The sequence below is a fragment of the Eptesicus fuscus genome, chromosome 8 (genome assembly GCF_027574615.1).
Source record: "Eptesicus fuscus isolate TK198812 chromosome 8, DD_ASM_mEF_20220401, whole genome shotgun sequence".
Classification (NCBI taxonomy): Eukaryota; Metazoa; Chordata; class Mammalia; order Chiroptera; family Vespertilionidae; genus Eptesicus; species Eptesicus fuscus.
Genome location: NC_072480.1, coordinates 81,395,246 through 81,421,077, shown reverse-complemented (window position 1 = coordinate 81,421,077; position 25,832 = coordinate 81,395,246). Strand labels below are relative to the sequence as shown.

Below are 25,832 nucleotides of genomic sequence, written 5' to 3'. Positions count from 1 at the left end.
CCAAGGGTAATTTTGAACATATGGAATTTCCTTCTCATTGTATGAATGAGAACCTAATCTCTACTTATAATGCTATCTCCTGTGGCTGAGCTCATATATCTACAGACAGAGGGAAAATGCCTGATGCTCCTTATAACAATATGCTTATTATTTGCTACTGAACTTAAAAGAAAACACTTTGTCCCCTTCCTTAGCTCTGTTTTACCTTTACTTGCTTTGTGGATATCTTTCTCCATAGAGCAGGCAGAACAGCAGTGCTGGGGACAGCGGAATCCTTTTGATTCAAAGACGGCAGTGGGGAATTTGCGGACACAGGCTTCATGATAAAATTTCCCACAAGCACCGACAGAGCAACGCTTCACATCTGTACCAGACACCTTACATGAAAAACATGGGTGCTGTCCTGGAAAATTGGTGAGGAACAGAGATTAAATAAAAGCTGATTAAAGCATATTCCTTAGAAATAGAAGCAGCTACTGAGATGAACATGGAAAATAAATGGTTAAATTAAAATATTTAATAAATAGTTAGAATGACTGATTTGCTATTATAATTGACTAGAAGCCTGGTGCACGACATTCGTGCACTGGGGGAGGGGGTCCCCTCATCCCAGCCTGTGCCCCCTCGCAGTCCAGGACCCTTAGGGGGATGTCCCGCCTGCAGCAAAGGTGGGAGAGGCTCCCACCACTGCTGCTATGCTTGCCAGCCATGAGCCCAGCTTCTGGCTGAGCAGCGCTCGGCCCTGTGGGAGTGCACTGACCACCAGGGGGCAGCTCCTGCATTGAGCGTCTGCCTCCTGGTGGTCAATGTGTGTCATAGTGACTGGTTGTTCTGCCTTTCGGTCTATTTGCATATTAGCCTTTTATTATTTAGGATTTGAGATGTAGCATTATAAATAATTTAGATCTCCATTTACTCTACACTAAAATTATTTCCATAGAAAACCCAGACCAGAATTTTTCAACACCTGAGAGGTGAGAGTGTCAAGGTCTTTCCAACACAGAATAAGTAAAAGAAACTACCAAAGAAAGGCAGATTCCATTAGATAATCACTTAAAATTTACATATATGAAACAGGGATAAGATGAAAATTCAAAATTACCCCCAAAAGACAGCTAGACATCTTATTCAAACTGTACAAAATCAAGGACAAAAGAGAAAATATTAAAATTACCCACATAAAAGACAAGTATCTTCAACAAAGCAACAGTAACACAAATAGCTGACTGAAAGAAAAACAAAAACCAGAAAATAATGGGATGCTATCTTTAAAGCTGAAAGAAAATTGTTACCAAGCCCGAATTCTATACCCACTGAAAAATTCTTCAAAAAGAAGTGAAATTAATATACACTGGTAAATATTAAAACAAACAAAAAATTGGCACTTTGAAAAAGATTAATAAAACTGATATCCCTGCCTGGCCAGTGTGGGTCAAGGGTTGAGCATCAACCTGCGTACCAGGAGGTGGCTGGCCAGTTTGATTCCCAGTCAGAGTACATGCCCAGATTCTGGGCGTTGATCCCAAATAGAGGGTGAGCAGGAAGCAGCCAATTGATGTTGCTGTTTCTCTCTCCCTCACCTTCCCTCTCTCTCTAAAAATTAATAAAAACATATTAAAAAAAACCCTGATATCCCTGGCAACAATGAATAATAATAAAAAAACACACAAGAAAAAGTAACAATACATATAACTATCAGAAATAAGCAATGATATATCACTACATATCCTACAAATTTAAAAAGATAATACACGGTGATCACTACATTTCTGCCAATAAATTTCACAATTTAAATAAGTAAACAGATTCCTAGAAAAACAGAACTTACCAAAATTGACACAAAAACAAATAGAAAATATGATTAGTTATATAAACTATTAAAGAAATTGAAACTATAATTAAAAATCTTCCAACAACAAAAAAAAACTTTAAGCCCAGATGGCTCCACTAGTCAATCTGCCAAATATTTAAAGGAAGAAATAATGCCAATTAGAATGGAAAAAAAGAAGGAACACGTAAAAGACAAACAGATGTGGAAAAATATATGCAACAAAGATGATAAAGGATTGTTTTGTTACACAATGAAAATATATGCAACCTATATAAGCAAAGACTTATAAAGAACTATCAATCAAAATAGAAACAAAATAGCCTAATAAAAGCGGGCAAAAGGAATAAACAATTTACAGAAAGCAGAAAGACAGCCAATAAACATGAAAAATGTTCAACTTCACTAGTAATCAGAGAAATGCTAATTAAAACCACAAGTTACATTTTACTGTAAAAATTCATCAATAGGAAACAAACTTTAAAAGTCTGATAATACCAATTGCTGATGAAGGTATAGGGAAAAAAGGTACTCTTACATAGTGCTGGTAGGAATTTAAGTTGGAAGGAACTACTTTAGAAGGAAACAAGGCAGAATCCATTTTTTAAAAAAGTACATTCACCTTTTGCGGCCTAGAAATTTTACTTCTTACTCTCTACGTTAGGATAGGCTTGTATATGTAAAAGGATGCTTACTAAAGCACTGTTCGTAACTGCAAACAACTGAAAGCTTCTCAAACTTCCTCCAATAGGAGAATAGTTAAACTATGACACAGGCATACTATAGAACAGCAATTGAATATATTTGCATTGACATAAAAAGAGCTCAAAAACCAACGGAAAAATATCCTTGGGTGAAGATTAACAAAAAAAAGGTGACAGATTAATGTGAAAAAGAAATTTATATTTATTTACAGATATAATGACACATGCATTGATATTTAAAACAGCAACACAATTGCTTTATTGTAGCATAGTATAATTAACATGACTGCTTCACAGTGGTAAGAAAATATCTAAAAGATGTTCCAAGAGACAGTATTTATTGGAAAAAATCTGCATATAAGTGGACTCATGTAGTTCAAACCTGTGATGTTTAAGGGTCAACTGTGATTGTTTTTGTTTAAAAAAAATTTTTTTTAATCCTCACCAGAGGATATTTTTCCCATTGCTTTCTAGGGAGAGTGAAAGGGAGGCAGGTGGAGAGAGAGAGAGACATCAATTGGTTGCCTCCTGCACACGCCCCTATCGGGCTAGGGAACTTGCAACCAAGGTACTTGCCATTGACAGGGAATCGAACCTGGTAACCTTTAGTCCGCAGGCTGATGCTCTAACCACTGAGGAAAACTGGCCAGGGCAATAACTGTTTTCTTTTTTTTTTTTTAATTGTAGTATAAAACATAAGCCTGGCTGGTGTTGCTCAATGGTTGAGCATTGACCCAGGAACTAAAAGGTCGCAGGTTCAATTCCCAGACAGGGCACGTGCCTGGGTTGTAGGCTCGATCCCCAGTAGGGGTACATGCAGGAGGCAGCTGATAGATGATGTTTCTCTTTCGTTGATGTTTCTATCTCTCTATCCCTCTTTCTTCCTCGCTCTCTAAAAATCAATTTAAAAACATATTAAAAACATATAAAATATAAAATTTGCCATTTTTACTATTTTTTTTAAAGTATACAGTGACATTAAATCCATTCACATTATTTTGCAACCATCACCACTATCCAGCTCCAGAATTTTTTCATCATCCCATACTGACTACCCACCCCTCTTCTCTCCCTACCAACCCCTGGTAACAACTGTTCTATTTTCTGTCTCTATGAATTTGATTACTCTAGGTAACTCATATACTAGTAAGTGAAACCATAAAATATTTGTCCTTATGAATGGCTTATTTCACTGGGCATAGTGTCTTCAAGGTTTATCCATATTGTAGCATATAACAGTATTTATTTCTTTTTAAAGCTGAATAATAGCCGAAACCGGTTTGGCTCAGTGGATAGAGCGTCGGCCTGCGGACTGATAGGTCCTGGGTTCGATTCCGGTCAAGGGCATGTACCTTGGTTTCGGGCACATCCCCAGTAGGGGGTGTGCAGGAGGCGGCTGATCGATGTTTCTCTCTCATCGATGTTTCTGACTCTCTGTCCCTCCCCCTTCCTCTCTGTAAAAAAATCAATAAAATATATTTAAAAAAAAAAAAAAAAGCTGAATAATATTCCATTGTTTATTTATCCATTGTTTACTATTCTACATGTTATTTACCCATTCATCCATTGATGGACATTTGAGTTGTTTCTACCTTTTAGCCACTGTGAATAGTGCTGCAACAAACATGGGTATAACAATACATGTTAAGAGACCCTGCTTTCAATTATTTTGGGTATATACCCAGAAGTGGAATTACTGGGTCATATGTATTCTATGTTTAATAGAGGAACTGCCATACTGTTTCCCACAGCACTTATGCCACTTTAAATTCCCACCAACGGTGTATAAGTGTTTCAATTTCTCCGTATTCTGTTTTCTTGGTAATAGCCATTCTGATAGGCATGAAGTGGCATCTCATTGTGGTTTTGATTTGTATTTGCCTGATTACTAGTGAATGATGTTGAACATTTTTTCATGTGCTTATTGGCCATATGTATTATTTCTTTGGAGAAAAGTCTATTCAAGTTCTTTGCCTAATTTTGAATTGGGTTGTGTGCTTTTTATTAAGTTATAGGATTTCTTTATGTATAATTTTGGATATTAATTCCTTGTCAGATATGTTATTTGCAAATATTTTCTCCCATTTTGCAGGTTGCTTTTTCACGCAGTTGATAGTGTCATTTGATGTACACTGTGTTGTTTTTTGTAATAGACATCATTTTATTGATTTTTTAAATTTTTCTTTTAGAGAGAGGAAGGGAGAGGGAAGAGAACCACTGATGTGAGAAACACTGATGGGCTACCTCCTGCACACACCCCAATCAGGAATGGAACTGGAAACCTGGGTATGTGTCCTGATCGGGAATTGAACCAGCAACCTTCTGTTGCACAAGATGACACTCAACCAACTGAGCCAGTTTTTAATTTTGATAAAGTCCAATTTGTTTATTTTTTCTCTTGTTGCCTGTGCCTTTAATGTCATCTCAGGAAATCACTGCTTAATCCAATGTCACAAACATTTCTTTTATTTTCTGAGTTTTATAGTTTTAGCTCTTATGTTTGAACTCTGATACATTTTGAATTACTTTTTGTATGTGGTTGTTAGTTAAGGTTCTAATTTCATTCTTTTTGCATGTGGATACCCAGTTTTCCCAGCATCATTTGCTGTAAAGTCTGTCCTTTCCCCATGAAATGGTCTTTGCACCCTTCTCAAAAAATCATTATTGTATATGTGAATATTTATTTCCGGACTCCTAATTCTGTTTCATTGGGTATATGTCTGTCTTTATATGCCAGTATCACACGATTTTAATTGCTGTAGCTTTTAGTAAATTTGGAAATCAGGGCATGTGAATCCTCCAACTTTGTTCCATTTAATTATTTTTAAAGCAAACTTCTTTCTTAAATTTCTTAATAGATGTGTACCAATTTAGTTTATATCTAACCTTGGCAGAATTCAGCTGGATTCCAAAGTTAGGAGAGAAGCCTCAAAAGAGTGTTTTAATATGGAGCTACTGGGTCCTTCCTATCAGTAGTCGGAATTAGAGATTGCAAACTTAAGTGTTTAAAGGGACTGGACAGGTTATATAAATGGCTGGAGTTGCAGGGTTTTAGAAAAAGGGAATGATAGAGAATGTGAGGATGAAACCGGTTTGGCTCAGTGGATAGAGCGTCAGCCTGCGGACTGAGGGGTCCCAGGTTTGATTCCGGTCAAGGGCATGTACCTTGGTTGCGGGCACATCCCCAGTGGGGGGTGTGCAGGAGGCAGCTGGTCGGTGTTTCTCTCTCATCAATGTTTCTAACTCTCTATCCCTCTCCCTTCCTCTCTGTAAAAAATCAATAAAATATTTTAAAAAAAAGAGAATGTGAGGAACCAGGAGTACATGCCTGATCCATGTTCACACATTCAAAACATATTTTGAAGGTCAAATAAAACAATGTGCCAATAATTTGACCTCAAGCCTGCCTGTTAGCCGATTGTTCAAATGTTTTACTGAAGAGTCTACATGTGATGAATAAAATGTCTTATGTAGGAAAAAATGTTATATGTTCAAAACAGCTTTAATAGCTTAATTTTTGCATGTGTATGTTTGTGAGAGAGCAAGAGCGAGAGTGAGAAAGCACGTGTGTGTTAAAATATATGATCCATGATCTCCATCCTACTTAATCAAGGTGGTAAAAGGCAATGGTAAACAGCAAGTATCCTGGGGTCAAGCTGCTGCCTGGGCTTAACTGCCAGTTTCATCAATTTCTGTTTTCATGACTTTGGATAAGGTACTAAACTAAACCCTCTAATCCTTAGTTTCACCCTCTGCAAAATGAAAATAATAACAGTATCTATCTTATTATGAGGATAAAATGAGATCTATATAATCAAAGCCTACGTGACTGTTACGTCAGAACAACCAGTCGCTATGATGGGCACTGACCACCAGGGGGCAGATGCTCAACGCAGAAGCTGCCCCCTGGTGGTTAGTGCGCTCCCACAGGGGGAGTGCTGCTCAGCCAGAAGCCGGGCTCACGGCTGATGAGCACAGTGGTGGTGGCAGGAGCCTCTCCCACCTCCACAGCAGCGCTAAGTAACAGTGAGCCCAGCGGTAAGGAGCAGCGAACAGGCGGAGGGTAAGGAGCGAGGGGTCCCAGACTGCGAGAAGGCTGGGCTGGGCTAAGGGACACACACACACACACACACACACACACACACACACAAAGTGCACAAATTTCAGGCATTGGGCCTCTAGAAATAGGATAAAATGCTTAGTACTAACAACACCTGGCATTTAGTAAGTGTTCAGAAAAAAATTACCATTCTAATGATTTTAGCATGCACAGATTCAAATAAAGAAGGATAAAATCAAATAAAGAAGGATAAAATTATTTATGAGAATCCAAAGGAAAAAGGAAAAAGGAGTAGGAAAATAAAGTGTCACAGGTAAGATAAGCATATCATAAATACTTGATAACCAGTTGGCTCATAGTTCTTCACAGCAAAAAATAAAACAAAAAATTGTACATAGTTCCTGGATGCACTACCATGCTATCTTCAGTTGACTCTTCACTTGCCTTGTTACAGATTAAACAACTCTACCTCCAGCTTTCCATGACTTTATTTATTTTTTCTTTTTAAATTTCTTTATTGATTAAGGTGTCACATATTTGTCCTCATCCCCCCATTCCCATCCCCCCCTCCCCACGCATGCCCCAACTCCCTGTTGAACTTAACCGTTGGATAGGATCATATGCATGCATACAAGTCCTTTGGTTGAACTCTCCCCCTCCCCCCACCCTCCCCTATCCTCCCTCTGAGGCCCGATAGTCCGATCGATGCCTCCTTGCTTCTGGTTCTGTTCTTGTTCCTCAGTCTATGTTGTTCATCATTTCCCCTAGATGAGCGAGATCATATGTCACTAGATATATACTTATGAGAACTGAATGTGAGACAAGCAATAATAGTTATGCTGACAGGCAAATGAATCAGTCTGTAGTGAGTTTCTTTCTGGACCAACAGTTCTTTTGAGACCCAATTTCAATGTCCACCAGTTCCTTATGTGTACATGTCAGCACTGACCCCTCAGCTCTGGATAGTGGACAAATGGTGGTAACGGAGGTCCGACTCCCTCTGGTTTGGTCTCGGCCGGACCCAGGGGCACGGCTTCACCCGGACTAAGGGGCACGTGGCCTCACCCGGATCTAGGGACACATGGTCTCACCCGGACCCAGGGACGCTTGGCCTCTCCCAGACCCAGGGGCACGTGGCCTCACCCGGGCCTCGGTGCACGAGGCCTCACCCGGATCCAGGGACACATGGTCTCACCCGGACCCAGGGACGCTTGGCCTCTCCCAGACCCAGGGGCACGTGGCCTCACCCGGGCCTAGGTGCACGAGGCCTCACCCGGATCCAGGGACACATGGTCTCACCTGGACCTAGGGACGCTTGGCCTCTCCCAGACCCAGGGGCACGTGGCCTCACCCGGGCCTAGGTGCACGAGGCCTCACCCGGATCCAGGGACACATGGTCTCACCCGGACCCAGGGACACTTGGCCTCTCCCAGACCCAGGGGCACATGGCCTCACCCGGGCCTAGGTGCACGAGGCCTCACCCGGATCCAGGGACACATGGTCTCGCCCGGACCCAGGGGTGCGTGGCCTCTCTCAGACCCAGGGGCACGTGGCCTCACCTGGACCTAGGTGCACGAGGCCTCACCCGGATCCAGGGACACATGGTCTCACCCGGACCCAGGGACGCTTGGCCTCTCCCAGCCCCAGGGGCACGTGGCCTCACCCGGGCCTAGGTGCATGAGGCCTCACCCGGATCCAGGGACACACGGTCTCACCCGGACCCAGGGACGCCTGGCCTCCCCCAGACCCAGGGGCACGCGGCCCCACCCGGGCCTAGGTGCACGAGGCCCCACCCGGATCCAGGGACACATGGTCTCGCCCGGACCTAGTGGTGCGTGGCCTCTCTCAGACCCAGGGGCACGTGGCCTCACCTGGACCTAGGTGCACGAAGCCACCCGGACCCAGGGGCGCGTTACCTCTCTCAGACCCCTGGTCGCGTGGTCTCACCCGGATCCAGGGGCGCACGGCCTCACCCGGACTCGGAACCCAGCCTTACCCGGATCCAGGGGCCCACGGCCTCACCCGGACCCAGGGTTCAGATTCGCCCGGACCCAGAGGCACATGGCCTCACCCGAACCCGGAATCCAGCTTCACCTGGACCCAGGGGCGCGTGGCCTCACCCAAACCCAGGGGCGTGAGGCCTCACCTAGACCCAGAGGCGTGTGACCACATCTGAGCCCAGAGGCTCGCAGGCTCGCCTGGACTCGGGTCTCAGCGGGGTTTCGTCTTCTTGATCCCAATTCCTGTTGGTCAATTCCCTCTCAGCAATTCCTTCGGTCATTTTCTCAGAGCTCCAGGGCGGCTGCCGCAGAACTCGTTGGGCGGCGGGCTCGGCAAGGCTCTGGTGTGCCCGGTGCCCGGCGGTGGGCTGGTCCGGTGTCGCTGCGTCGGCCCTTGGGTCTGCAACGGTGGCCAGTCGCTGAGCGTGCGCACCTGGCCACTTCGGGGCATTGAGATTCTTGAAGGACTCGGAGGTCAGCAAGCACGGAGTCTCCCACCCCATGTCTCCCAGGGGCTCGTCTGTCCGTGCTCGGCAGCGAGTGGAGCCGTCCCCTCAGCCGGAGACCGCCGGGGGAACTGCGCCGAGCACGTTCCAGGCCACCATTGTGTCGCCTGAGCCATAGTTCTTAAAGTGTGGACTTTGGGTCACCGGCATCAGCATCATCCTGCGTACCCCTCTCTTTTATTCTAGTTGTAGAGCATCTGCTCAGCCAGCCCCCCGGTCTTTCTGGCTGGTGTCTGCTCTGCTCTCCCGTCGTAGTCTCAATATTGTTGTGGTAGGCAACGATCAGGCTGCCGCCCTATGTCTCCATCTTGGTCCTCCTTTGTACAGTTAAGTCTTGATTGTTGTTGGTGTCACTGGGAGGAATTGTCCTCCAGGCCAATTGGCCGTGAGGACCCTCTTTGTCCATATAGGAAGAGTTGCTGTGCAGGAGACATGTTTGTGGGCCGGGTCTTGATGCAGCAATGCCTTGGCGCTCACTGAGTCTGCCTCTAGAATGCCTCCCTTATGCAAGTGATTGAAATCTGGTGTCATCTCACACCAACCACTAGATGCCCTCGTTTCTGGGTCTCCAATGTAGTGTGGGTCAGCCACTACCTGAGGCACTCAGCAGGAAAAAGCTTCTGCTCAGCTTGGCTGGGGCGGAGCTACAGGGTGGAGCCTACAACCTTGGCTTCCTGTCAGCCCCGCCCTATGAGGCTCCTGCGTCTGTGTCCCTCTGTATTCCTTGCAAACACCTCTGAGAGAAACGCGCCCTGGAGTTTCGCCCACTGCCAAACAGTCCAGTCCCTCCCCTAATGAATCTGGACTCCCAGATTCTCGCCTGGAACTGGGTTTCAGTGTAGTTGGAACTGGGTCTCAGCGCAGTCTGGCGTCCCTGTCTCCTTCCCAGCAGGGCCACCCAGTGGCGCAGGCAAAAGTCCGTCCTCTGCGCACCTTCCAGTGCGCGCGTCTGGAGCCGCCGCTTCTCTGTGCCTCCGCCACCACAGCCCAAATTCATTCCCCCAGCGTGCGCCTGGCTTCCCAGGGTTTCGCCCGGAACTGGGGTTCAGTGCAGTCAGAACTGGGGTTCAGCACGGTCCTGAGCTTATGTCTCCTTCCCGCTAGGGCAGTTCAGTGGCGCAGGCAACAGTCCGTCCTTTGCGCCCCTTCCCGTGAGCGCCTCTGGAACTCTGCCTTCCCCCGCTCCTCTGTGCCTGCGCCCCACAGCCCAGATTCATTCCCCCAGCCTGCGCCTGGCTTCCCAGGGTTTCGCCCGGAACTGGCGCTCAGTGCAGTCGGAGCCGGCGCTTAGCGCACTCCGGCGCCTTTATCTCCTTCCTGCCAGTGAACGCTGGCCAGGCCGTCAGCCGCCCCTTCCTCTCCGGCTCCATCCTCCCCGCAGGCGCGCGTGCTCATGTCTCCGCCAGTTTCTCCATACCTCAGGCTTTTACGGCTCCCCCGATTGTCCCCGTGGCCTTCTCCTTCCCCCCAGCTGTGGGCATTTCAGTCCGCCAGCTCTCCTGTGGTTCTGGACGATGTCCGTTCTGACCTCTAGTTGTGCCTTTGAAATTGTTGTGCCCGGCTGCAGGTTAGGTGTTTAACCTATGCCGCCATCTTGGTTTCTCCTTTCCATGACTTTAAATAGAATCATGGCTGCTCAGGGAAGAAATGCAAACTTGTCTATTTCTTTCTCTATAAATTATTTTGATAGGTGGTAGTCTGTATTGGGGTGGGATGGTGAGAATAAATGGTGAATCCAAAACTCGCATGTTTTATTTATTTTATTTTTCTTAATACTTTTAAAACTGATTTCAGAGAGGAAGGGAGAGGGAGAGAAAGGTAGAAACATCAGTGAGAATCACTGATCAACTGCCTCCTGCACGCCCTCTACTGGGGATCAAGTCTGCAAACCTGGGCATGTGCCCTGACCAGGAATCCAACGGTGTGTGACCTCCAGGTTCATGGGTTGATGTTCAACCACTGAGCACACCAGCTGGGCCAAAACCCACAAGTTTTAAAAACAATTTCCAGTAGCTCCATCTTTCCACTGAAAGTACTGTTACCATGGTTACGCCTTGCAATCAGCACTTACTCCATTCTATTAAAGTCAAGGGACTTTAAACCAATTTATTGAGCATAAAAATCTTAAACCCATTTGAAAAATAACTTACTCTAAAAAAAAGAAAAATAACTTACTCTATATACTTTGTATAGCTCTTTAGATAAAATACATCTAGATTAATTGATAGATTTTTATGATTAAAGCATAGGTAGGAGGAAATTTGGTAATAATATTGCTAACTACTCTTTTGATTTTAGGAAGCCTAAACACCAAATGATCTTCATTTGTTGAAATACCTATGGGAGAGAAGGGTAAGAGCTACATAACAGTGGTAAGAAAATTAGATATCATGAGAGGTGCTGGCTTGCACATCCCTCCTTATCCATCTTTTCATATCTACCAAAACAAGGAAGCTCACCGGTTTTACATTCCATGCAGATGAACTTCCCATCGGGGAGTGATGTCACCCCCAGGCACTCCAGGTGAAAGTATTTGTAGCACTCTCCCTCACAAGGAATCAGAGAGTCACCAGAGCTTTCACAGATCTGCAACAGAGCAAAGAGCAGTGGGACTCAAACTTAATAGCAGCCATCAGAATTCACCTGGAGGGTCTATTAAGACACAGATCACAGGGTCCCTCCTTCTCTAATAGTTTCTGATTCAGCAAGTGTGGGGTTGGGGGAAAAGAATATGCATTTACAAGTATCCTGACAATGTTGATGCTGCTGGTCCTTGGCCCTCACTGTGAGAACCACTGAACTAGATAACTATTTCCAGACCCAATATGGTATAATTTAAAAGTCATACTTAATCTTTTAGGACTCCTTTTTTGGAATCTGGATACTTTAACTTTTTTTCCACAGGGCAAAGCAGTACTTTTCAAAAAGGGTAAATATACATTAAAAACTTAATACCAATTTAATTTTAAGAAAATGGTTTTGAAATCAGTCATTTGCCATTTACTTCCATTTCATAACACAATCTCACAATGGAGATTTATATCTGCATATGAATAGTACATATTCCAACTCAGAAAGTGAAGAGCCCCAAATGGCTTTTAGATCTTGCTTTAAACCAATATCATAATTTAGAAAGACATTACCTTTTCCAATAGGAGGTAAATTTATTTATTATTGGCAGAGTATGATAGAAATTCTTTCAAGCTATAGGACAGGCCACTTGCCTACCTGACACACAGTGTCCTTCTTACTCGTTCCAAAGCCTCTTCTTGACAAACTTGAGTCCACGGACTGTACATCAGAAATGTCTGCATCTGCAGTAGCTGAAGGGCTATCTACTTGCTTTCCAAAGCCTACCTACATGGAAAACATAGCACATTTTAAAGAAAAACAAAACAAAAATTTCCTCAAAGTTAGGTGCTATAAAGATCCTAGTAGGAGTTGCTCAAATAAACCTGGACACGACCTCTTTCCTTTCTTTCTAAAACACCTGGATACCATGTCTGGTGTTTTGAGAAAAACTCTAATTAAAATAAAAAATAAGCTATGCTTCTGTTATGTAAGAATCTAGCAAAATTAAGATGCTCATCGTTACAAAATAACCCAAACGACTTCTTTACTGTGAATATTTAAAAAATCCCCATGCTCCCATAGCAGTTGGGTAAAGCAATTATGTATGTTACTTGGTTTTGCAAAGCAAAAAAGAGCACTGTGCTCAGACCCTTGAACATATTTACCTGCAGGTCACTCAGGCCTCTAGAATCAGAGTCAGATGTGTCTCTGTATGCTGAACTAGTCATTTCTACATCAGTTGAGGCGCGACTCCTTTTCTTTAGAGGTTTACAGGAATCTGAAATCTCGCTGGCACCTTAATACAATACACCGAAATTAATCCTAAAATAGTGCTTAAAGGTTGTTCTGTTAACTTTTTTTGTGGGAGAATATTTTCTTTCCCCAAACTCATCTGTAGTGTGAAGAAAGCACAGCTCCCTTTGTAACACTGAGGTCACGAGTCAAAACTTCATAAGCTTCCGACTTTCCTCACAGTGATTTAATTTACAACCGCTCTATTAAAACATTTAATGCAGTGCTCCTGTTCTAAAGCTACTTTCAGTCAACAGAGCCCAAGTTCCAACCTAAAAACCAATTCTACCAAAACTACAGGATAGCTGATTTGTTTGGAGCAACCCAAAGAACCATTCAATTTGGAGGGGGAAGACATAAAACCCAACACACTATGTAGCTTACAAATATGGTCGCAGAGACATCTCCAAATTGTTTTTATTAGGGATGTGACAAATCTCTGATTTGTATTCGATTCGTACACGGATAGTGCCATTTCCCCCCAATTTTGCAATTTAGTTGAGTATTGCCCCTCCCCCACGAATAAATTCTGGATGTTCATAATTGTTCATCTGACACTTCCTTGGTGCAGTGTCATTTATTGTGACCATTAACAAGTGCTGCAGCACATCTACACGTCATGCCATGTAGGAGGCACATTGCTGAGGGCTGTAAACACACAATCAATGTTCAAGTGCAGCCAAATCACGAAGAGCTGGATGAGAGGCCTCTATGTGGAATTTGTGCGGGAAGAAATAAATATGGGGGAAAAAAAAGGCAGAGAATAGTGTGGAATTTTTTTTAAAACTGTGTGTAATACAAATCCAGCCAAAACAATAGTGCAAAAAGTTACAAAGCAACAATCTCTTGGGCTAATGCAGTATAGGCTATACAGAAACAGCCACGATGAAATGTGCAGATCAGGCACGGTGAATACCAAGGAACCAAGGAGACGGTTAATATTTCAACCCACAGTTTGTGTTTTGGATATTTCCCCCAAATTTTCCATACAACAAACAGACATCTAGATCAGCCCAGCAAGCTATGGTGGAAGTGTGCAGTCCAGAAGAGACCATGGAGAAACAAGTCTCCCGGGGCCATGAAGATCCGCAACAGGCTGAGTGAGAGTAGCACTTGGTACATAGCCATGTTCTGTGGTGGAGGATGTGGGTCTCTTTAGACTGCTCAGATTACTGGAACCTCGTTACACATCCCAGTCTACAAGTTTTTCACTGAATGTTTCCTTACATCTATAAGTGAGGGTGCCTGCCCATGTTAACGCTGATTAAAAAACACAAGTACACAAATCTATCTCCTTCATTGCTGGTGTATGGACCCAGACCACCACCACAAAATATTTCCTTGGCCTAAAAGATCACTGGATTAACAAGGAGTTTTAACAGAGGAACAGGAGTGCTGTACTGAGGCTTTCGAAGGGAAACACAGGTACCGCCATTTCCGATGAGTTTCTGAAAATGCTAGAAAAATGACAGACTGCCAAAGACAGCTGCCATACTGTTCTCCATGATAACAGCACTAACATTAAAAAAAAAAGCTTTTAATTATTGTAATGTACACAGTTTGGGCTGTTTGGCAAAACCCTGCAGATGTGCATTAATGATGCTTTATTTAAAAACAAAAAACAAAAACAGTCCATGTTGAAATTGATCAGTGTAAGTTAAACGGTGGTTTTTAGGCTGGACCCACGATTTAAGCTGTACCTATCCAGCTCAGACCAAAAAAAAGAAAAAAAAAATCATTTGAATGTTAAAGCAATTGTTCAGAGTCTTGAAGAAGAAACCAGTCAGGAAAATGCCAATGATGATGATTGGCAAAATCAAATTTGGAAACAAAGAAACTGTTTATCGAGCCGCCGACAAAGAAATCTTGCATGGAGACTACAAGTCTGGAGTTTCTGGGATGAAATTGTACAGGAATCTCAGTCCACAGTTTCCTCAATCGCTGCGGAGACGGAGCTGTCACTGAATCTGACAGAGCCCTGCACTCCCCGGTCCGCCGACCCTGTGGAATGGTGGAAACACAACGCAATCAGGCCTCCTAATCTCGCAGCGATCGCGATGTCTTTTCTTGGAGCTCCGCCAAGCAGTGTTCCCTCCGAGAGGCTGTTCAGTTCTGCTGAGGATCTCCACGGAGACCATCGCTGCAGACTTCTCCCCGAGAATGCAGAGAGGCTGGTGTTTTTTATTTTTTAATAATGCAATTTGCCCAGAGTAAACTACAGGTATTAAATACAGTCTGAATGATCTCACCAAAAACGCACGAATCATGCTATGGAGTTTGTACTGTAGTCAAATTGCACACAGAAAATACAAATATAAGTTTAAGGTTTCTTAAACTTTGTGCATATCTCAAATAGATTTGCATTAAGGTCATCTAATAATGGCCATAAATATGCTATGAATCATTTTAATTTACAAAAAGATTTTACAGCACTGTAAAAATAAATGTGGCAAGATATTTTTTTCAATCAGGTTGTCTTGTCTGATTTGTCATAGTCCATGTTTGGCAAACATTAATAGGTACTATTCGGTATTCAGTCGAATACCAAAAAAAGTGGATTCGTCACATCCCTAGTTTATAAACCAGTGAAACCCCAGAACCTTATGGAGAAAAGTTGGAAAGAGTATCAAGTCTAAGTGGTGTTCTCCAATTTACATAAAACAAATAAGACTTTTCACATGGAGTTACAGAATAGTATCAACTCTAAAAGTCACATACACACACACACCCACCCACACACACACCGGGGAATACTTCCATTTCACACAAATTATTGACTGAAGAGCAACAACAATGATTTACAGAGACAAACAAAAATACATGAAGTACAAATAATTGTTTAAAACTGGTTTTAATCAAGGAAATGAAAATCAACATTATAAAACTCACCTTTCTGTAATCCAGTCTTCACTGTAGTCTGAGGAACTGTTTCAACCTGTTTGGACAGAAAAATCAGCATTAACGAGGATTTTTTTCCCCACTTTTAATTAACAGAGGGAAAAAATAATACTTCCATCAATCTAAGTAATGATGAGTGGTTAATGTATCTGAAATCCGAACTCAGTCCCATCTGCTGGGTAAAAGTCTCTGTCTCAAGGTCAGGGAGGGTTTAAATCCTAGCTGCCTGTGCTGAATACCAAGTGACAACACACAGCCACATGCTCTCTAGCACAGACTTTCCCACCATTCCCTTGGTAGATTAAGAGAACAAGAATACTTTCCTCAGTGTCTGGGAGGCAGGAGAGGGGTTGTTTCTGCAACCAGCCCGATGTTGCGCTAAACCCCTCCCGCCCCAAAGACGTTAGGATAAATTTTTACTTACTATGATACTCAGGTTAATGTAACTCACGCCACTTTAAGACCCTTCCGCGCCTGCACTCACAGCTAAGTTGCTGGGAATCAGGACCCTCTCTGTAGAGAGTGCTACAGGGCTCCATACAGCTGGAAGCTCAATACTTTTGCTGCTAGTACAAACTTAATAAGTTTGTGATATTGCAAAAGCACTTTCTTGAGTGTCTTATGAACAGTATCTTGATCCTACATTAGGAGAGCGAGATCAGAAGTTATTCTGCCAATGTATATGTAAAACACGTGGTAATTTGAGGATTGAACCATTAGAATTAAAGAAAGGATGCTGTTTGGAGGAGTTCCTGTTTAAGCTATGAATTGAATTTTATGTTTCTTAAATATGTGGTGAAATATGCATGTTGAAACACATTTTGTAAATATTTAAGGATTGTTCTAAGCTTTTAAAAAATATTTTTATTTTTTTTACAACAGGTAAAAATAACATACAACAGAAGCGCTTTTATAAGATACAATTAGTAATACAAATATAAAATCTTCTAAACAATCACTGGTATTGTTCTACTACTAACTATAACACAGTGGCATTAACAATTTGTCCCGTTTTGTACTCGTTCTGCTTATTAATTTTAAACTGTCTGGTCACAGACTGAATTTGGAAACCAGCTGGCAAAATCACAACTTCATTTTTGGTAATGAATACTGTAGGTTTGCAAGAGCTTAGAAAGATTTTTTGGAATATGATTTCTTAAGTACAAAAGTTAATTATGATAAATGAATGACAAATTAGTATATTATTGAAAATTTTAGTTACCTCTTTCTGGGAAAATTGTTTTACATGCTTGATGATACCATAGAGCACCCACAAAGTCACCTTTTAAGTTTGGAAGTTTAAAATTATGAAGAAAATAAATGGGGAATTTCACACTCTTCCATATTAAGTGGTTTTAAAAATATAAAGCTTATTGGAACTAATATCATTCAGAATTGTCTTTAATAACAGCTATCTGGGCTGTAAAAATTGATATTTTTTCAGTTTAATAAATTAAAAAAATTCTGATTGTAAGTTTAATTAAAGGGATTATGGTTTCTAAAATTTTCTTTGAAAAGGTGATTTAATACGAATATCACTACATTGATTACTGGTTTAAACCCCCTCAAAATGCTCCTCCTCCTCCCCGCCGCACTTGAAACATGTTTATCTGATAACCCAATAACAGATGAGTGCAATTCCACTGGGAAAATAACATTCCAAAAAATCTGTGATAACAACAGAAAAACCAGATCATCTATGATCATCTGTTTCTTAAATATAATTCTTGTACTTAATTTGATTTGTTTAAAAAATAAAAATAATACATACCAGCAGCTTAAAAAAATTTAAAAAATTTTTAAAAAGGGAACTTACTGATGGTTCCAAATAAAAATCATGAAAACATGAAATCATTTTGCTTATAACAGAAATTTCAAAATAAATGTGAGGACTTCTTTAAGTCTTGCACCACTGGCTTCCTTCCCATCTCCCGAAGCCTGACTGTGTTCTGTGAAAATGCTTGAAGCAGAATCACAGGGATGGCTGGATTAAAGCAAGGTTGTGGAATTCACTAGGACAGAAGCATAAGATAGTCCAGAAAGGAAACCCAGGGTGGGGAAAGTTTTTCTTGCTTTAAGGTACCAATATTAAGCCACAACATTTACAAATACAATGCTTTAACTCTCTACATGTAGGAAGCCAACCTGCTCCTTTTTGATCTTCTTCTTTGGCACAACCTCAGTGGATTTCTCTGATTCGGAACGAGTTCTAATTGATCTTCTCTGTTGCTTCTTTTCTGAGCCTAAAAGATAATTTAAACAAATAAATAAAAACTCATTTAAGGATGGCTTGACATTTATGTAAGATTTGACCAAATTCCCTGCTTTTCTAAGTTGCAGAGACATAGTTTAGTCTTCTTGAAAGTAGATGAACACATTTACGTATCTATAATTGAAGAGATGAAGGGATTGAGATGGATGACAGTGACTTTATTCTCAGTTGACATTAGGAAATACTGATTCAAAATTCAATCAGTACTACATATTTTGCATTTTAACAAATGAATTCTATCTGTAAAGTGCTTAACAGTGCTTAGTGCACTTATACAAGTATTGCTATTGTTATATTATTAACAACAAAAGGGGAAAAGGCAGGAAATGCACAAAAAATGCTGACCAAAACCAAATTATTAACGTGACTATCAAGGGACTGGTTATAACAGAAATACTTAATTAGGGAAAACTAGTTGAAACAAATTTTAAAGTGCTTTCATGTTAACTGGTAAAACAAGAAGCTACTGAGATTTTTAAACAGTAAAATTCTTTAAAAGTAAACAGAAGATGACTCACATGCACCCATTTCGAAAAGGATAAAACTTAGATTGAAGATCACAACTTGAAAGACTACTATGTCAAGAATGATTTCATTCTGTGACCCTGAGAAGGAATGATACCTTCAGTGCAGCTATTCTCCATCTTTTCAGTGCTTGGACCACCTAAATGGTCATTCCTAGATAATCATCTTTCACTTACCACAGGAGAAAGCTGCTAAGACTTCCTATAAAATCAGGCAGAAGCTGCTTCAGTAAAGCCTTCAGATCACCTGTATATTATTTGGTTTCACTATTCTTGCCTATGTGTAAATAGATTAATTGGTTTCATTGTTCTTGCCTATGTGTAAATAGATTCCCTCACCTTAGTTCAAGGCCAAAACAAAGAAGGATCCCCACTACCCTTGTTTTGGGGAAGGAGTAGGTAGTTTGATAATAACATATTGTTTCTGAGCTGTGGTTCATCATTTCTAGCAGAGAAGTCACAAATGAAGGCACTAGCTCCTTCCTTTACTCTTACTGATGAAAATGTTTATCAAAACAACAGATAGTCTGCCCTCATAGACACCTGAGTATACCAGAAATCCATACCTTAGTGTACTTATCAATGTTTGAGTACCTACTAGGGAAGAAGAAAATGAAAACAGAGCTGCTTAAACCAAACAAAAATCTCTACTTGTTTTGAGGATGACAACATAACTGTTCCATCAAATACAGATATTTGAGGTACTATCTTATAGAAGATAAGGCAACATGACTTCTTAAAATTCTGAAAGCTACCCATAGAACACATAAATTTCACTACATTTAAAGCCACTAAAAAAAGTATTATGTTTACATTCTTAGAGGAGGTAACCATTTTTGAATTTGGAAAACAGCTTAGAAACCTAGTATACATGCAAATACAATTCTGCAAACCATAGAAATGCAGCTGTGCCACACACTCTGTGTATCCCCTAAATTTACTAGGAAAAGGCTTAGGAATTCTCCCTAGGTAGTTAACACCAGTTGAGATGATAATATAACTAGTTTCTGAAGGAAAATGAAATCTTTTTTCTGACTTTCAACTACAGGCATACCTCAGAGATATTGTGGGTTCAGTTCCAGACCATCGCAACAAAGTGAGTCGAAATCTTTTGGCTGGTGGAGGGTCTTGCCTTCAATTTGGAAGAAATGCAACATATGTGAAGTGCAAAAAAAGAAATGAAGCACAATAAAACGAGGTATGCCTGTACTGAAGTTATTTTTATAAGAAGCAAAATGGTCATTTAAAACGACAAAATACACTTATCAACCACAGCTGGTAACCACATTTAAGCCAAGGTCAAAGCTTTAGTACACTCATCCTGCCCTGTATGGTTTGGCTCAGTGGACAGAGTGTCAATCCTTGGACTGAAGGGTCCTGGGTTTGATTCCACTCAACGGCATGTACCTTGGTTGCAGACTTGATCCCAGTCAGGGTGCGGTGTGAGAGGCAACCAATGGATTTGTCTCTCTCACATCGATATTTCTCTCGCTCTTTCCCCCTCCCTTTTACTCTCTCCAAAAATTAATGTAAAAATATACTCCAGTGAGGATTACAAAAAACAAAACAAAACAAAAAACACGCACCCCTATATTAAGGTCCCAACATTAATTTACAGCCTAATTATATGTGCTTGCCTAAGGAGGAAACTGGGCTTTTTCCAGATATAAAGAATGATAAAATTCCACTTTACCTTTCACTTATAAGAAAGTAAAGAGAAAAAGTCCATTGCAGAACTTAAATCTTACAATGAAAAGACTACATGAAAATAAAATGTTCAGTAGCTGAGAAGGGAAAAAACCAGCTCAATTAAAAATAAAAGTATAGACTGACTGGTGTTGCTCAGTGGTTGAGCATTGGTCCGCAAACCAAAGGGTCTCAGGTTCAATTCCCAGTCAAGGGCACATACATACCTGTGTTGTAGGTTCTACCCTGGCCCGGTCGGGGTAATTGCAGGAGGCAACCAATCGATGTGTCTCTCTCATTTTAATGTTTATCTCTGTCTCTCTCCCCCTCCCTTCCTTCCTTCCAGTCTAAAATCAATGGAAAAATATCCTCAGATGAGATTTTAAAAAAGAAAAAGTCCTGGCCAGTTGTGAGGGAATTGGCTCGAGGATTAAAGGGTCTTGGGTTAGATTCCTGGTCAAGGGCGAGTATCTCGGTTGCAGGCTCAATCCCTGGTGAGCGCAGGAGACAACCAATGCATGTGACTCTCTCACATCGATGTTTCTCTCCCCCCCTCCTCTCTCCCTTCCACTCTGTCTAAAAATCAATGAGAAAAATATCCTTGATTGAGGATTTAAAAATAATATTTAAAAAATATTATTAATTTTATTTAAAAAGAAAATAATTTTATTTAAAAATAAATTTTATTTAAAAACAAAATAAAGTATATTTAAGATCAGTCTAATATTATATGAAGATTTACTTTCTCCCTAGTTAGGAGAATTTAGATGTTTAAATAAAGACCCTCCTAGTCTATGTATCACATTTAAATTCAGATAAATCACCAACAGTTTAATGTAAAGAAAGACAATAAACTGATTATGGAGGGCTGAGGCCAAAAGAGTATTTTAATATTCAAAGAAGACAACAAGTATTTTCAATTATGGCAAATTAATGTAAAATCTAAGTCCATTTATTCATTCCTTCAACATAATAATTTCATTTTTTTACACAGTATTTTGAAATATGTAGTAGGCAGTTAGGCATGAGCAGAGCAAGGATGATAGACCAGGTATGGTAGGTCACCAGGTTGGAAAGCCCCAGGTACCTAGCAATGGGTGAAAGTGGGAAAACAATTATTGTAGAGTAGGACCTTGCCCCCAGGGTAACTTCTCCTCTCCCAGCAAGCATATCGCTGGTATGAGGTTTAGACCTTCTGACCTTCATATCACCTGTCGTGCAGTTTGGACCCCCACATCTTTCCTCCCCTAGCACGTTGCTAGTCATGGGGTAGACTTCTTTAGAGGAGGAACGAGGGGGCCAGAGGATAGCCTTACATGATTCCCATACAAGCCCTTGCTCGACCACTCTCTTAAGCATTTAGCCCTCAGGACAGTGAGGTTCTAATCTGCATCAAATGTTCTTGGAGGCAGAGCCTTGGGGTCTGCTGACCACAGAGTCAGAGCTCTGGTTAAATTAGAGATGACATTTAAGCCTCAGTTGTGTTTCAGCTCCAGGCCCAGAAAAGCAGCAAAAACAGATTAAGCTATGCCATTATCTGACATCATGAACAGATGCAACGACTAATGACCCTGGGCCCTTGAGCTGAAAATTAGTGGAGACTGACCGGAAAGGACACACCTGGAAAGCTGATGAATAGTCTATGGAGATCCTCCCCTAAGATCCTCAACTTTAGAGAGCAGATAAAAACCCAGCACTAGCCAGCACCTTTCCCCACCCTCTCCTTCCCCCAGGCACCTGCTCTCCACCTTTCTTTTTGCTAAGTTCCAAGAGCCCCTCTTTTGCCTCTGTAACTCATTTCCTGAGCCCTCAAAGCTCACCTGATTCACCTTCTCTACCTCTGTGACTTTCTAAATGAAGTTTCTCAAATCCCAAACTCTTATAATTTGAGTTTCTTGGCTCTGAATTCTTTCTTTGCTGAACTCAAGTATTGGGATTTGCTGAACCTGAGGTCTGGTAACATTCTGGTTCTATTTTATCCCTAAGACTTTCCCCTAACCCCCTGAAAATGAAGGTCCCATGGAGCTCTTTCTCCAGGGAGCATAGTCTGGGCCACTCCCTTCCCCTTCTTTTTCCCCCACAGGCATGTGTCACCTAACTTCTAAGGGACCCCATGAGACTTGTAACGAGGACAGCAATGGGCAGCAGCAGCTCAGGCTAAACCTATGAACCTGTCTCCAAGGCCCCCTTTTCTCTGACTAGGCTCTTATGCTTCTTCTATGCCCTTCCTTGTTTCACTGCACTAAGTATATTTTTGCTGCATTCAAATTCTTGCTTGCTTTTCTACACTTTGTCTCTTGATTGAAATCTTTCCTTCAAGAAGACAAGAACTGAATTCTTGTCATCTTGCTGGTACACAACTAGTATTTAAATTCCTGTAGGAAAAATAACTGTTACTATAAATTCTCTAGCCCCTAAACCATTCTTTCCTATTGAAATAATTGCTTTTATAGTTTGATTTTTTTTAAATAAAATTAGATTTTGATAACTAAAAGTTTCTTAGGAACATAGCTACCATGTTATAGTAGAGCAGAACTATGACCTCAAACTGGATCAATATACTCTTCATTCATACCCACCTGCAGAACCAGATGTTGCTTCAGGAGATGATATATTCTGAGTTGCCTTTTCATTTCTCTGGTTTGGTGTAGAAATTATAAGTCTGTCTTGTCCCCTGACACTTATTTCCGTCTTGTTACCAATTCCCTTCAAAATAAGGCAAATAAAAAATAGGTATTGGGGACATATGTAATACTTTCAACAATAAAGATTTTAAAAAATAGTTATCATTGGTTTATAAAAATAGCTCAAGATTATACTTTGCTTGAATTTTATATGGCCTTGATTGCAGCTGATTATCTGAGTCATTATCAGAACAATTTTATTAAAAGTCATCAGGTTGTATTCCAAAATGTAAAATGAGATAATGTACAAAAAAATCTATATGTCTAAGTCCAGATGAAGAATATCACTAAAAAATTAATGTGTATCACATAATTTTCTGTAAAAACAAAGTATTTTCTGGTCTAAACAGTCTCTCCCTTTACTCATGTCACAGTAGAGAACTCCAGGCATCTTCATTTGGCAAAGTACTCTACTACACAGCTGAAACTTTCAATGCATCTTGAGAGACAAGAACATCCATAGATATAGAAACATGCCATTCATGGTGACCAAAATGTGTACCCAATAAGCAATTTGGAACTTACAGTTTAGGTATTTTTAATGCATTGAAATAAAGGAGTGATTTATAAATATGTATATATTTTTTATAAGCTTTCATTTATAAAAGGTCAGTTTTATCTCAAATTTCATTTACACAGCACTCTTTGGAGGGGGTTACAAAAATTTGAACTGTGCATCTAAAAGATAAAAAGCTAGCTCCATTAAATGGAGTCAATCTGCATTCAAAAAAGATATAGAGTACTCATTTGCCATTCAAAGCTATCAGCAGAACCAAGTGGGAACTGAACTCTAACTTAAGTTTTTCCAAGCAGTTTAGCCTTAATGAAATCAGTTGCACCTAAAGGCAGAAACAGGCAGAGGACCTTATACTTTTCTGTTGGGAAACATATCAATAAAAAGCATACCTATATTTAATTATTTTAATGTCCATATAACAATGTTAGGAAATAGAGAATTCTTTAAAAATATACACCCATGCCCTAACCGGTTTGGCTCAGTGGACAAAGTATCGGCCTGCAGACTGAAAGGTCCCAGGTTCGATTCCAGTCAAGGGCATGTACCTTGGTTGCGGGCACATCCCCCGTAGGAGGTGTGCAGGAGGCAGCTGATTGATGTTTCTCTCTCATCGTTGTTTCTAACTCTATCCCTCTCCCTTCCTCTCTGTAAAAAAATCAATAAAATATATTTTTAAAAAAATATATATATATACACACACCCATGAGGTGCCACTAATTCGAATTCACAAGCCCATGATTGAGATACTGGTGGGAGGTAGTGAAAAGGTCTATGGAATACATATTATCAACCTTATGAGTTTTGAAGTAGTAAAACTAAAGTATAAGTGCACTAAATGGAGGCCTGGAGCTGGCTGATAAGAGACATTCAGTTCCAAGAAGCTATTTTCACCCCATACCCGAGCTATCACCACAGTTAAAGAACTAACCTAAGTTCTGGTATTTCTCTAAAATATATTAGCTATCCCAAGTCAACATGAGCTTAACAAAATTGCTGATGCAACCAAACAGATTGCTTGCACCTAGCACCCAGCACCTTTCCCTACGCTCTCCTTCCCCCAGGCACCTGCTCTCCACCTTTCTTTTTGCTAAGTTCTAAGGGCCCTTCTTTTGCCTCTGTAACTCATTTCCTGAGCCCTCGAAGCCCACCTGACTCACCTTCTCTACCTCTGTCTTTCCAAATGAAGCTTCTCTTATAATTTGAGTTTCTTAGCTCTGAATTCTTTCTTTGCTGAACTCAAGTATTGAGATTTGCTGAACCGATTGATCAGTGGGTACAATTATTACAAAGGTTAATTCAGATAACTGACAAAATGATTTAATAAGAAGTACACTTTTCAACTAAGAAAAATTAACTATACAAACAAGAAACAGGCAAATTGCCCAGTTTTTTTCCACGACTTTAGGGAGCTAGGCTAAATTTTGGTTAGCACAGCTTAAGATTAATCAAGTTCAGATAGGGATATTACAAAAGATGGGGGTGGGGGAGGGAAAATCATAGTCTTTTTGCCTTTTTTTGGGTCCCATCTGCAACAGAGTGAACTGGCTGTACATTTCAAATGCAGTGGATATTTAAATTATGACCTGATGTTGTGTCTTTTTTTTTAAATGCCAAGGTTAACTACTTATTGAATACCATTTCCCAGGGGGGAAAAAACCACACAACGATATGAAAAAAGGAGGTACCTTCGTTGAATAAACAAACTGATCGATAAATTTCCCATCTCCTGTAGCATTCTGAAGAGCAAACACTTGTTCAATTTTCACAACTGGAGACATGTTGCACTTCTGCAAATCCAAGCTCCCTTTGTGCATTGTAATAGAAGCTGGTAACGATTTCCTGGCTGCTGCTGTTTTCCAGGCTATTTTAACAGGAGGTGGTTCTTCCTCTTCCACACTTGTGTGCCGCCTCTGGCTATGTCTCCGAATCTCAGTACTTGATGGTGAGGAGGCCACCTCACCTGTATTGGTCTGTTCTGGCTGAGTATTCAGCACTGATCTTGGTCTCCGGGGTTTTTTAGCTTCCGCTTTGGAGGCAACATTCTTTTTCGCTTGGGATAAAGCCTCCTCAGGCTGTTTATCAATATAGATAAAGGTATACTGTTCTATTCTTTCCTCTCGGGTCATTTTCAATGCTTTCTCTGCATGGGCAATGCCAATATCCCATTGAGCACGTTCTCTCTGTGGTCGGGGTTTCCGAATCTTTAAAGAGAGATATAGGCATTATCAAACACCCTTCAAGCTAACAAGTGCATTTAAACCACAAGGCATTTCCCATGTGAGCCTGTCA

The 25,832-nt window shown here is 41.1% G+C and overlaps 1 protein-coding gene across 4 annotated transcripts in view; it reads right to left on the bottom strand.

Annotated features, from left to right (window-relative positions):
- NSD3 (nuclear receptor binding SET domain protein 3) overlaps window positions 1–25,832 on the bottom strand; it is a 109,796-nt gene that overhangs the window by 25,775 nt on the left and 58,189 nt on the right. For 3 of the 4 annotated variants that reach the window (XM_008146161.3, XM_054720040.1, XM_054720041.1), the window contains exons 6-10: window positions 25,229–25,744; window positions 22,922–23,048; window positions 18,006–18,103; window positions 15,852–15,897; window positions 13,363–14,963 (exon numbers count right to left, since the gene is read on the bottom strand). In XM_008146161.3, coding sequence (XP_008144383.1) covers window positions 14,881–14,963; window positions 15,852–15,897; window positions 18,006–18,103; window positions 22,922–23,048; window positions 25,229–25,744 — 870 coding nt within the window. In that variant the 3' untranslated portion in view covers window positions 13,363–14,880. Of the gene's footprint in view, window positions 1–205; window positions 404–11,557; window positions 11,685–12,326; window positions 12,456–12,835; window positions 12,967–13,362; window positions 14,964–15,851; window positions 15,898–18,005; window positions 18,104–22,921; window positions 23,049–25,228; window positions 25,745–25,832 lie in introns of those variants that run through there. The other variant, XM_054720042.1, reaches the window with a different exon arrangement.